The sequence below is a fragment of the Mauremys mutica genome, chromosome 6 (genome assembly GCF_020497125.1).
Source record: "Mauremys mutica isolate MM-2020 ecotype Southern chromosome 6, ASM2049712v1, whole genome shotgun sequence".
NCBI classification, from domain to species: Eukaryota; Metazoa; Chordata; order Testudines; family Geoemydidae; genus Mauremys; species Mauremys mutica.
In genome coordinates, this window is record NC_059077.1 from 122,312,919 (window position 1) to 122,327,530 (window position 14,612).

General features: G+C 43.0%; 1 protein-coding gene across 1 annotated transcript in view; it reads right to left on the minus strand.

Annotated features, from left to right (window-relative positions):
• The window catches only part of DGKQ (diacylglycerol kinase theta), a 139,586-nt gene that overhangs the window by 7,114 nt on the left and 117,860 nt on the right, over nucleotides 1–14,612 (minus strand). The window contains exons 18-19 of the mRNA XM_045020267.1: nucleotides 9,043–9,224; nucleotides 7,176–7,276 (exon numbers count right to left, since the gene is read on the minus strand). Of these exons, the coding sequence (XP_044876202.1) occupies nucleotides 7,176–7,276; nucleotides 9,043–9,224 (283 nt within the window). The remainder of the gene's footprint in view (nucleotides 1–7,175; nucleotides 7,277–9,042; nucleotides 9,225–14,612) is intronic.

The following is a 14,612-nucleotide window of genomic DNA, read 5'->3' on the forward strand; positions in this document are numbered from 1 at the left end:
CGCTAGTCTAGACAAGTCTTAAAGGTGGCTTGGTAAATACAGTAAGTAACGTGTTATAAATGTAGACAGGGCAAAGTTGTGTTTTAATACCTTAGCTAGGAGAAGTGAACTGTAGGCACCCCCATAGGCTCACTCCATGGGACTAATACACAGAAAATAAAACATGAGGCATCCGGCCGCTTCAGCGGGTAAATCCCTGCCCCTGAAGTCTTTCTAGGAAAAAATGCCATGGAATAGCTGTGTCCAGCAAGGCCCTGATGAGCTAGGCAGGTAACACCTGTGAGTTCTGGCGTGCTTCCTGCAGATTCAGGAAGACCTCAGGCATTGGTTCACATTTTCCAGGTTCTTGTCACAAAAAGGAGGGCTAGAAACATTCTATTTTAAAATGAAAGCTGGATTCTACAGCAGAATTCCACAGGGGCCTGCCAAAAGTCCCCTCACCAGGGAGCACCAGGGCTGTTACACCTTAATACTCCTCCTCACACATTTCAGTTCTCTAGAGAGGACCAGCATGTCAGTTTTGCCTCCCAGATTCTTAGACTCTAGGACTGGAAGGGACCTCGAGAGGTCATCGAGTCCAGTCTCCTGCCCTCATGGTACAGGCAGGAGCAGAGCAAGCACATCCAAGCAGTGTGTACAGCACCATGCCTCAGGATCAGTAAACAGAACAACTGCAGCTTGATGTGGGGGTGGCCACAAACACCACTTGTGTCTTGTTAAGTATCATGTAAAAACTGGTAACACATGGTCAATACTATCACTGTGTGATGTATGTACAGATGATGTGTAAAGAGTTGTGTGCATGTGCTGGGAATACTTTACTAAAAGATGTTTTGGGGGCAGACTTGACAAACAAGTTTGCCCTAGACAAAGGAACGTTGGTTTGCCGGTCTCCAAAGTAAACTGAGCACGGTGATGCCCGAGACAATGAAAGTTACAATGGCATGCAAATCAACAGGGGGGCTGGGAAGTGACCAGGAAGAAAAAGGTTTACTAGACTACAAGAAGAAGGGGAGAGAACCCCTTACATATCCATCACTTAAGGAACAAAAGAGGCCAGAGCTCTTGGAATCCGTGAAAGGTGGATCCTTCAGCAGTGTGGGTCGAAGACTCTGGGAACTGACTGTAGGTGAGAAATTGCCTGAGACCAGGACTGTGAACTGTTAAGTTGTAGACACTAGAAAGCATGTTTTTACTTTTGTTTTATTTGTACCCATACCTGTCTCTTTTTCTCTTGCTTAGTGCCATTTAAATCTATGTTCATTATTAATAAACTTGTTTTTACTATAAAGCCATCTCTGTGCTGTGTATAAGATAAAGAGCATATCCTCTTTGGAGACAGCAGACTCTATAAATTCTGTGATCACCAGTGAGAGGGACTGGACACTGAAGAGACATCTCTGGGAACCTTGGGGGCACTGGATGTTACCTGCAAGGCAAGGTTAAGATTGGCAGAGTCTCAGGTTGTTGACTGGTGAGGCTACCAAAACTGGTGTGTCATAGATTAAGCCAGGGCAAAGTTCTCCCTTGGTGAGGCAACACAGTGGCTTATGGTTCACGGCTCCCTGGGGAGTACATTACAAGTGCTAAACAAACAATTACAATTAGCAGTGGCAGCTGCGCCTACTAAACACATTAATTTTGGCTTTATCATCTCCTTGATTAGTCATTATATACCCATTAACAACAACCTTAAGGTGATTTGTGACAAATCTATTTATGTCTGAAAGGCAGCAATAATCAAGTACTTCTGCTGAATGGAGAAGATCACAACTCAGTTTTCCATCTGAAAATGCCATTTCAACAAAATCCAAATTTTTCATTGAAACTTATTTATTTCAACCAAATTTTCGAAGATGTCAAAACAGGACATTTTTTGAATGAAAAGTTTCAATTTTTCATCTCAAAAGGACTTTTCATTTTAAAATTTATTTTGCATAAAAACGAATTAACATAAAAAATCCCAAAATCTAAATGACATTTCAGTTGACATGAAATGATTTTTTTCTTCAAAATTTTGTTTTGCAAACAAATGTGACATTTCTGGGGACAAAAAAAAAAAAGATTTTTGTGGGATGGAAAATCGGTTTTCCAAACAGATCTCCAAAGAACCGGCCAATCTCATCCTGTTTACACACGAATCTCATTCTGTTTGGGAATTTGTCCTGTCTCCTCTCATGTACAACTCTTAAACACATGACACTAAAACCCCCTATAGTGTCACCCATTACTAGACATTTGTAATTTGGTGCAGCATGATAAAAATCACCAGAAGAGACGGAATTGTAAATGTACATGTGGCTACATTTCATCTAAAGCAAATTAATAAATGAGACATTAGCAGCTGCTGCGAATGTTAATTCAGTATGCCTACAGCAAAAACACTTGGAGCCTATTCCTGTCTTTCCTTAGAGCACCTTAAAGACTAACAAATTTATTGTAGCATGAGCTTTCGTGAGCTAAAGCTCCGAAGCATCCGAAGAAGTGAGCTTTAGCTTTAGCTCACGAAAGCTCATGCTACAATAAATTTGTTAGTCTTTAAGGTGCCACAAGTACTCCTGTTTTTTTTTTCCTTAGAGCGTTGCATATGAACTGCTATGTGCTTTTAGCTATATGAGGAGGAAAAACACAGTCTCAAGATACACAAAAGCTATTTAGAATGTCATTATTATACTCCCTACACTATAAACTCTGCTGACTAATTATGTCACTAGAAAGCTACTGCTACTCCATGCCACACAAAAACCAGCATGATTTTCCAAAAAAAAAATATATATATATAAATAAAATAAAGATGTTCAAAATGTACTACTGCATGTCAGCAAGCAAACTTAAGTACAAGAGTCAAGTTCTTAAAGACCATCTGTACAAGTAGCCACACCAAATATGACCAAAAAATATCTATCGTTAAACATCAAAGAGAAATATACAACATGTAAGACCCCAGGGTTGCTCCTTTACTTATGAGTTTGACCTTTCAAAATAACCTAAAGTGTAAGTCAATATACGCATAATGCTTGTGAGGGACAAAAAAAAGCTTTGAAATTCTGAGAGAAGATACTTTAACCCTACCCCCAAAACCAAGCACTATATTCTACCTGGCCTGGGAAGTAAGACCAAGTCCCAAATTCCATACGGAATGCACCATTGCATTAGGAAGGACAATAGAAGAGAAAGCATGGCAGAAAGAGTTCTCTGCATGGACACTCCATAGACATGCACGTGCTTCAGAGTATTTTCAAGTCTAATGCCTTGGTTCAGGCCAGTGCGTAAGCCCACGTTTAATTTTAAGTATGCACTTAGCGCTGTCCTGAATAGAGATGCTTTCCTGAATTGCGGTCTGTTGTGGGATCACACACTTATTCAATAGTAGCTAAAAGCATCTTGGATTTTCAAACTAAAGCTTTCTCGTCTGATAGTTTGGCCCAGATTTACTTTATCATATGGCTTTGTATCAAACACGCATTGCTGAAGTTAAAATGCCCTGGGAAGCTGTGCACATATTTTAAACTCCAGATACGAGTATCATAGATATTTTGTTTCTGAATACAAAATAGTGCAAAATCCCCACCAGAATACATCTGTGAAGAGTATATGCATGTAGTGGGTTTTTTGGCTGATTTAAGGTGTGACAAAGTTCCTCCTCTACCTTGGTGGGTCCTGCGCTTATTGGCGGATTTGCTCACATCAGTGATCTTCCCCTCTGGTGGAACCCACAGTCTGGGTCAACTCCTCCTGTGTCTGATCAGGAGTTGGGAGGTTTGGGGGGAACCCGGGCCCGCCCTCTACTCCGGGTTCCAGCCCAGGGCCATGTGGATCACAGCTGTCTATAGTACCTCCTGTAACAGCTGCATGACAGCTACAACTCCCTGGGCTATTTCCCTATGGCCTCATCCAAACACCTTCTTTATCCTCACCACAGGACCTTCCTCCTGGTGTCTGATAACACTTGTACTCCTTTAGTCCTCCAGCAGCAGCACACCCTCTCACTCTCAGCTCCTTGCACCTCTTGTTCCCAATTCCTCACACGCCCACCTCACTGACTAACTGGGAGGCTTTTAACTAGTTCCAGTCAGCCCTTGATTGGCTTCAGGTGTCCCAATCAATGTAGTTGTCTCCACTGCCTTCTAGAAAGATCTTAATTGGCCCCAGGTGTCTTGATTAACCTGGAGCAACTGCCATTTGGTTACCATGGTACCAGGGATTTGTTTAGCCTGGGGCTAACATACCTGTTCCTCACTATTTTACTGTAGCCATCTGGCCTTGCTCCATCACAAAGGTTTCATTTTAAAAAGTTGGATCGGTATACCTACATTTATCAATTAACTTTAATGAGAAGTAACATTCAGCAACAAACTTAACCAAGCGGTAAGTACAGCATGGTATATACACAATATGTGAATTTTCTTTAAGATTATAACAATTCATGTTTGCCTTGTATCATCAATTAGGAGGAATTTCCCTTTCTTCTCTACCATCAAGGCCCCCTCATCCCCCACTGATGTACTGAACAACATCTCCAAACACATACACAATAACTCATGTCAGACAAACTGAACCATTGCCTCCCTTCACAGAGTACTGTTCATCTTCTGTTCATTAGGACCTAATCACATCAGCCACACTATCAGAGGCTCGTTCACCTGCACATCTACCAATGTGATATATGCCATCATGTGCCAGCAATGCCCCTCTGTCATGTACATTGGCCAAACTGGACAGTCTCTATGTAAAAGAATAAATGGACACAAATCAGACATCAAGAATTATAACATTCAAAAACCAGTTGGAGAGCACTTCAACCTCCCTGGCCACTCGATTATAGACCTAAAAGTCACCATATTACAACAACAAAAAATTCAAAAACAGACTCCAACGAGAGACTGCTGAATTGGAATTAATTCGCAAATTGGACACCATTAAATTAGGCTTGAATAAAGACTGGGAATGGATGGGCCATTACACAAAGTAAAACTATTTCCCCATGCTCCCTACAGTTCCGCACATCTTGTCAATTGCTGGAAATGGGCCATTTTCATTACCACTACAAACAGTCTTTTTCTCTCCTGCTGGTAATAGCTCACCTTAACTGATCACTCTCCTTATAGTGTGTATGGTAACACCCACTGTTTCATGCTCTCTCTGTGTATATATATCTTCCTACTGTATTTTCCACTGCATGCATCCAATGAAGTGGGCTGTAGCCCACGAAAGCTTATGCTCAAATAAATGTGTTAGTCTCTAAGGTGCCACAAGTACTCCTGTTCTTTTTGCGGATACAGACTAACACGGCTGCTACTCTGAAACCTTTTCATCTCTGCACTCATTGAGACAGGGGTCCCGTGGAAAAAATACTGTCATATGGTATCATGCTGCTTAGGTACAAAGAAAGAAGTTAAGGTTGCATCATTTCCTGACTGCTGAGTACTTCACTTTGCGACCTTGCTGTTCTTTTAATGTAGTTGGTTTTGTATGAACTATCTAAATACATGTCTGTGTAACTTTACATTGTACATTAATGTCTGTGTAACTTGACATTACTTACACACACACAAGGCTAAAATTATTTTCTCTGTGCATTGTTATAGTTACACTTTATAGTCAATCCCTGTTATTTTCTGTTCTCAATCCAGAGGGTTGGAGAAGATTTAATTTTTTTTCTAAGTAATATAGTTCTTGAATGTATTACTCTTACGCAGTACACACAGTGTGAAGTCCTATTTTCCCCACGTACTTTGTTATGTATGAGAGCATGAACAGTAGATTTTCATTATCCTAACTCTTGAGAAAAACAGACTGCTTGAGCATACTGATATCGAACTGTAATCGGGAGAGAACTGGATAATGTTTTACAATATTGATAACTGGTTGCGGTATTTCTGAATATAAATAATTACGGTTTACTTAATCCATGATTATGACGGTTTGTGCTGGTATCATAAAGACAAATCAAAGGATCTTTCAAGCACAATCAAAGATGGATATAAAACTGGTGGATTGCACTTACTGAAAGTGATGTTGAAGAATTGTTGAATTGACTAATTACATACAGAGGCTATTTCTTTTTCTTGGTGCTCTTAGAAGAGGGTTTTTGGGGTTTTGTTTGTTTGTTTTTGGTGTTTATGACCGAACAGATTGTAACAAATAAATAAATAAAACAGATTGTTATATAACAATCTGTTCCATGGGAGCTCATAAATACACACACACACACTCCAGTACAAAGAAAATTCTGGACACTGAGTATTTGTGATCTGAATTTTCCCCACTTTATACTACTGTACATACTTGTACAAATGCCACTAGCTGCCATATATCCTAGATCACCGATTTTAATATCAAAGTTATTGGAAAAGAAGTAAATTTCGAAACCATGGCCAACTGCTTCCCAAACATTGTACTTTTGATTGCCTCTAGCATGGTATTTACTGTAAAAATCTGGCAGACTAACACTCGTCACATGGCTATGACTGTATCCTGATGTTTTGTTTTCCATTTTTGGAAGCACCATGTGACCGAGTACCCTCCCTGCATGCCCCCTTATGGGAGTGGAGCAGTGGTTCTGCCTCTGTCCTCCAGGTCTCCAGCTGATCCCCCCTCCCTTGGGTGCATTCCCGGTTGAGGTGACTTAGCCCTCTGACAAGGTCCTGTAAAAGTTCCACCCCACCAGGGGCTCCCCAAATCCAGAACAAAGAAACGTAAACTCTTCTGTCCCTGCCGGGCTCCACCCTCACCACACTTGGCAGCCCTGCTGGGCTCTGCAGTGTCCCAGGAAAGTGCACACTTCCAACCTCACCAGGGCTCACGCAAGCCTAAGTCAGTTGCTGGCAGCCAAAGAAGGCAATCGGCTCCGGCCAGGCCTACCTTTCCACAGTCTTTCTTAGTTCCTGGCCCCAGGCAGCCTGCAGTGAAAGCTGCAGATCTGCTTTGCCTCCTGCCAGGAGCTGGGCTCTCCCTCTTCAGCACTTCCCTCAAAGCCTCATACTTGCTTCAGGCAGGGCTGTTTCACCAACCCAAGTAAGTAGGCCATTAACTCTTCCCTGACGTGTGTGGGGTGTGTGCACCATATCACACAGCACTATTTGTTAACGCCTGTAGAGTTGTTATATCATACACAGACCCGGCACATGTGGTACTATGAACACTGAGTCCGCAAAGGTTTTTCCTGAGATTACCTGCTATTAAATTTTCCTGGTTCTTCTTCTCTAGCGTGGTGAAAGCCCAAGCTCAATTCTGCATCAATTCCAAGGCCACAATAGTTGTTCATTTGTACAATCTGAAAAACAAAACAAAAATAGCAGTATACTGTGGGATACCGTTGAGACTCAAATGTACGCAGCAGAGTGTCCCATATTGATATTGAACATTTTCAGTGAAATTGACATTTGTAGATTTTTCAAGTCACCGCACACAAAGCAATTTAGGAGTACATTTTCTCTCACAGCCCCGGTACAAAACACAACATTAAAATGAAGCTATGGTTGAGAGTATTTATCAGTAATTTCTGGGTGAAAAACACTGTAGGGATATTGTAATTATCCCTAAACCAAGCATTCCAAACCCAGGACATTTGCAATTAATAAGGTTACATTTAAAAGAAATCCAAATATGGTAAAGCATCGAAATGCAGAGTTACGGTACCTAAACAATCTTAGCTCCACCTAGTGCTACCATTTAATAATCATATGACTATGACTGAGAAATTGTAGCATTCGTTGTCCCAGATTAAACCAATTTCTGAAGACATTCTTTTTTTCATATTTCCCTTCATGGTGTCACTATAGGGGAGAACTTGACAACTTGTTTGTGCATGGAAGGAAGCATTTAACAGTATCACCATCACAGCTGTCACCCGTGGATTTACCATCACATCATGTGGCCTTCGTTTCTTTATCCTGAAAGATGTTCTAAACACACCAGACCAGAAGACGGAACCAGAGAATACCAACATTTTCACATCTGTGCCCTGAGCAACTCATGTGGTGCGAACCTGATGTTTCTATTATTAAATCCTCCTCAGTGTGTCAGTTTCAACCACAGCATTTTTCCTCCTGGCACATATACGCTCTCTATCTCTCTGCCTTCCATCTTTAGACAATTGAGACAACCAGGACAAATCTACCCTTACAACGCACTGTTGTGACCGAGTGGTAAGCTAACCACAATGACTTCACAGCCTGATTCTGCTTAAAAATTAGGCAGATCCCTGAGTGGCTAATAAAGTCACAAGCCATGCACTGAGCCTGGGGTGTTCCAGCAACTGAACTGCAAAGACAGAATCTCCACTTTTTTGTAATCATCTGCTATTCTTCTCTCTTTCTCCTTTATCTTGTATCTTGTTTTGTCTTAAAACAGAACCAGACTTTAAACAACAAGTCCCAGGGTTACATCTGCAAACGACATTCTCCCTTTCCCAAACAAAGAGATCTGATGTCACGAGAGCCTGTCAAGCAAGATTTTCACTTAGAAGACACCATACGCAGACAGGGAAAGAGATAAGGTAGATTGTTAAATTAAAGTTTTACCGAACCTCAGCTTAGTTAGGTCTAGCAGAACTTTAACAACCAACTTTCTGGACTGTTTAACAAAGTGTAAGGATTCCAGTTCCATTATAGGTGTCTGAAATGTAGCTCTGATCTTCCTCTCAGCAGAACCTATTCTCGCCTGAGCTGGGAACCCATTCCTTCCCAACCTCAGAAAGCAGACACGACTACTGTTAACTGAGCACTTGTAGTCACTTACCGTCCCAGTCAGACATGCTTTGTGCCTGAGAAATAATTAATATCTAAAGTGTCCATAAAGAATATATTGTGTAACTGATCTCTGACTTCAAGTGTTTTAGAACTGTACTCAAAGAAGCACATCAGCTTTACCTTTCTTCCCACACAGATTTAGTGACTGAGCTAAGTCATACAGAATTATTACAGTAACACCCAAAGGTGTGTTGAAATAAAAGACAAATCGCCAGCCGCTCGGGTACACGACGATCTCATTCATCCTGCAATAAACCAAAAGTTTTTAGAAAACAAAACGGTGAAATACCTTTGGAGGCTCAGGTTCCAAAATACCATTCTCTGCACTTTCAACAGGCTCCTGAGCATCTAAAAGGATGGTCCAGCGATCCATAAGTACCTCATCAGCTTCATCTACAGATATCAGAACAGAGTAGGGATCTTCCCCACTATAACCAGCTCCCCAGCGAAGCACCCTCCCTAAATCATTACCTGGACAAGGAAAAAGCAAACTGTTAACTTGTTTAATCAACCAACTGACGGTGTGAAAGATAAATGCCTTGTAATTGCTCCAACCACAAGGGTACTAGTCAGACAGTGATCACAACTTCCCAGCAGTAAAACCGAACTAAAAATGTATCTTTAACATACATGAAAAGCCTGTAAGTAAATGTTATCTTTGCTGTTCTGCAAGTAAATTATTAAATACATCATGTACCGCTTTATGTAAGAGAGACACACAAAATAGGAATATTTATACAATATCACCTGAAAATTTCCTCTCACAGTAATAAGGTCAGGAGATCTGTTATAAAGGGTGCATCGAACTGTTAAATTTCAGACTTCTTGTGAGCAGCAGCAGACCAGTCCTCCACTGGAAAGAGGAGCATACACCTCCCTCTGAAGTTTCTACTACTTGAGACAACTTCCACACCAACATCAATGCCATCTTATTTTCCTACATCAGAAGTTGGGATGATAATATTTTGAAAGGGAAAAGTTTCTCCTACTGAAGTGCATGGGAATAATTTCCCCAGATAAAATAATCCCGAAGTTTTGGATATCAATTTCCATCTGTATTCTGGATGTCCACTTTGCTTCCACAATGGGCCAGGGCCATGGTCCTTATAAACTGAAGAAAGGGAATTTTAAAGTAAACACAGATAAATTACCTTATTATTTTCTAGCATGCTGGTGGTCTCCAGATCCTCTATGATGGGCTTTTAAAAGCACAGAACTGCATTTATCTCCCATTATCTTCGGTTAGGGTCTACCATAAGGGTGGCACTGCCTGGTTCACTCATGAGGGATTCCTTCAAACACTGATTCTCTGCATTCACTTGTTGAAGGAATGGAAGAACAAGCCATAGGACCTTGACATCTGCCAATCACTGCGATAAGGAGAGATGCAGAGGGGCTAAAAGAGTAGCTGGGTAACAATTACATGAACTTGGATCCATTGAAGCACTTCTCTGCATGACACCAGCATTCTCAATTGGCTCCTGCAGAGATCGGACTTTTTTTTTTTTTTTTGGAAGCACCGCTTGTTCTTTTCCTTTATGGCCATCTTCATCTTCTGCCAACCTTCTTCCAAGATGAGACTTGTACCGAATGGTATCCATCCTCACCTCCAAACCTATGATTGATTTTCCTGGTGTCATGCCTATCGTGAATCCAAGATGTTGTAGAAATGGAAATGCTGTGTGTGGTTTATGCTTTCTCTCTATGCAGAGCCCTGATCAGCAAACTGTCTAGGAAAGGACAGGCATGAACTCCATCCTTCCCTGAAGTTGTTATTAATGGTACCATGGAAAAGACTCAGAGCGTAGGTCTGACTGAATGGCATTGATTGGGGCTGGAACAGGTGGTACCCTCGTGCATAACAAGGGAATAGTTTGTGGGGTGGTAAATGGGTCAATGGAAGATAATCTGTATACGGTTGTCTGAGTGAACTTGAGAACCTCCCTTTTGAACTCTGGCTCCTTTAGGAACCTGGTCAGATGTTCAGACAGAACCTGGCTCTTTTTCCTTCCCTTCTTTGAGGACAGAAAAAGGAATGGGAACACCACTCAAGTTCTTGCTACATGGGTTGCATTGTTCTGAGTGGGTCCAGCCATTTCCAGGGGTTGCTAGAGATTGGGAATGGGACAATAGCATGCCTGTGGATTCTTGCAAAGCTTCAAAGAGCAACAAAGCCAAGAGCAGCCATTTGCTTACAAACTGAAAGAGCCTGGCACCAATTTCGGGGTCTAACTTCAAACAAAAGCTGGCTCTGAGAAAGTTGAGAACCTTGCCTCCATAATAGCTTATGGGCATTCCTTTTAGTACGGCCCTTGGCAAAGGGTACTCTCTCCTGCTGAATTTCAGAGATGGCTTCAATTTGCAGAATGACTCACATTCTTTTCTATCATACCTGGCTGGGGCCAGAATATAAATAAGTTTTGATGGCTCCATTACTACCTTATCCCTTGTATTTCTGAAAATATTCTCACACTGAAGTATTAAGAGCTGGGAACTGATATGCCTACGCATCTAACTCAGTGACCAAAGATTTGATGCCCGGCGAAGAGAACGGGATAATGCTGGGACATGGCATAGCTGGTTACGGTGAGGGAATCTCAGAGTCCCGTGGCTTGACATCAGCCCTGCAGAGCAGAGGTGGGGGTAAGCCTGGGACATCACAAAGGCCTATGGCATGACACAGTATATGCTTACATGAAAGTTATTGTAACCCATTAGTCTAGGTAAAAACTGACGGGTATCTCTCGAGGAGGCGGCCAAGGTGACCTCACGCAGATGGGGCTCAGAGGGACAACTCCAGTTTGTCTACAGACAGAGCCATGTTCCCCAATAGGACACACAATAAGGCGAGGGAGGGAGGATGCACAGGCCTCCCCTTTGGCTTTCTCAGCTTACCCTTCTCCCTGACCCACTGCAGGGTCACCAAATGCTGCAGCACTTCATAAGAGACCGAGCTGAGGAGAAATTCCCCCAAAGGGAAATCCAGCCCTGGAACATGACTGGCATTTAGATGTCCAAATGTTAGTCAGAACTTTGAAACAAAAAGGGTGGGATTCTTCTAAGAAAACCTCAGTAGCAGGAAGGGGGGAAGAGCCCTGCACCTGGCACTAGAAAGGCAAAGGAAAATGGTGGCGATGGGGAACTCCCCAGCTGCCAGCAAAGGTCATGTCTGTTTCTGCAAGCAGGCTGAAGTACCAAGTCTGTTGGCTGTCGCACAATAGAGAAAGTGTTGGCTACGCTAGGTAGCCAGGCTCTGCCTGAAACAGAAGAGCTAATGCGGTTGACAGCCATGCCTTATCTGTAAGCAATATGTTGCCACCCCACAGTGGTGAGGTAAATTCATTAATGTTCTACGTCCTGGTCACAGGCAGAATCCTGGAGAAGGCATTTAGCAAACTGTCATGTGCGATTCGCCTATTTGTGAATTTCGTTCCCAACTGTATTTTGTTAGCACAGTTAAGCACACGCATTTCGTGAAAGATTTTCTGCATCTAGATAAATACATTACCATGAGATACTGGCTGTATACTACGACTACATGACATGAAACAGCTGTTCCTTATAACTGCATGTGGACACAAACTCGGAATGAGCAACATGTTGGCAAGGAATTGACGTAAAACAACTTGACAAGATAAAATGAATTTATAAAGGACACGGAGGAAGAAAAGTAAGCTGTTAGGTACTGAAGATGACACGTCACTTTATATGATAAATATTCCCCCCAGATGGGTGAAGAGAGACCAGATCTGTCTTTTAGTTCTCCATCCTGTCCGTTAATCCACGTTTCAGTTGTTTATTATTTTCTGCATGCAATAGGTTGAAGATCCTCAGTTTTGTTCCTTTTTTCTTAATAAGCCTGTGAACTCACGCTGAGCTGATAAGCCACAGAAAGAGTGTGGGAAAAATAAGAGTTAATCACTTGCATCTGATAAGTTGCCTGAGTACTATGGGAAGATTAGTTTATTCTACTTTTCTCAATTCAGATTTCTAATTTCTCACTTTAAGTTTACATGAATGCGAATGAATATTCCCCCAACCAAAGCTTCTGACAGTGACCAAGAGAATTCATTATAAACTAATTAGTCTCAATATATTTTCAGCATTACAGATTTTCGATCAAATTAATCACATTTCAATTAGTTAAGGATGTACAAAAGTTTCCATGTCTAATTTTACTATAGAAGAATCCTGCCTATAACTGTATTCAAGTCAGTGAGCCAGCCCCTAAATCAGTGTGGAATAACTCTCAGGTGTATTCTACAGGAGGGGAGAAACACTCTGGCCTTTTCTTGTAATTCTACAGTAATCATAAGGGCGGTATGACAAAGTTCCTCCTCTGCCTTGGTGGGTCCTGCACTTTTTGGCGGATTTGCTCGCCTCAGAGGTTCACGGCAGCCCTCAGTTTGGCCACTTTTGCTAGTGGCTCAAGCCTGCCGTTCACTCAGCTCACCTCACCTCAGCACTGGCCAGCATGGGGGAAAGGGAGAACAATCCCCGCAGTCCCTGTTATCCCAGCTAGTGGGTCGGGGGACAGGCCAGGGACCTTCCCCTCTGATGGGACCCACAGTCCAGGTCAACTCCTCTTGTATCCAATGGGGGGAGGGGGAAACCCGGGCCCACCCTCTACTCCGGGTTCCAGCCCAGGGCCCTGTGGATCACAGCTGTCTACAGTGTTTCGTGTAACAGCTTTTTAACACTACAACTCCCTGGGCTACTTCCCCAGGGCCTCCTCCCAACACCTTCTGTATCCTCATCACAGGATCTTCCTCCTGATGCCAGATAGCGTTTGTGCTCCTCAGACCTCCAGCAGCAGCACACCCTCTCACTCTCAGCTCCTTGCATGCCCCTCACTGACCGAAGTGAGGTCCTTTTTAAAGCAGGTGCCCGGATTAGCCTGCCTGTCTTAACTGATTCTAGCAGCTTCTTAATTGGCTCCAGAGGTCCTAATTAGCCTGCCTGCCTTAATTGGTTCGAGCAAGTTCCTGATTCTTCTGGAACCGCCCGTTACCTTACCCGGGGAAAAGGGACCTGCTTAATTTGGGGCTAATATATCTGCCTTCTATCACTCTCCTGTAGCCATCTGGCCCGACCCTGTCACAGCAGGAGGACTGGAGAACCAGGCAGTCACTGGGGTAAGGGGGAGTGGGACTGGTCACTTACTGGAGGGAAGGCTATAGCGTATGGGGAGGGAGGAAAACAGAGCCCTAACCTAGGTGAACAAGCAAAAGGATAATGACAGCAAGAGAAGGAGAAGTGGCTGACACTCACCACTAGCGGCTAGACAGAGTAAAGAGGAGCCAGTTAGAGAGAGAATAGATCCCACTATTGCACTGGGATTGCAAAGCAACTGGAGTGCTGCTGCCTTTGGTCAGGCCCTTAGGCAGCAGCCCGTGTGCTTCTGGAAACCTGAATACAAATAATGAGAACATCTGGTTGATCTGGACTTCCACAGCGCTAGGTTCATACCACTTCCGTTTGCGTGCTCTCTGGTGACCCTTGGCCGAGTGGTTCTCAACCTATTTACCATTGTGGGCAGCATATGTAGCTCTCTGTGTGTTATGTGGGCTGCATGCACACAATATATACACTGCCTGTATGGTCCTGAGGATGTCACATGGGCCATAGCTGTGTGCTGATTCGGCCGCAAGTGGCCTGCGGGCTGAGAACCACTGCTTTGGCCAATGCCGTAAGCACCACTCATGGGTTCTGAACAGAGGATTGCTGCAACCTTAGAGCCTTTTGAGGGCAGGATGGAAGAGTCAAAGAATGATGATGAAATGGTCTTCGCTGTTTCCCTCCTGGATGCACGCCGACTGCCTGAATGTAAACTAAATGTAGAAACTAAAACAAAATGCC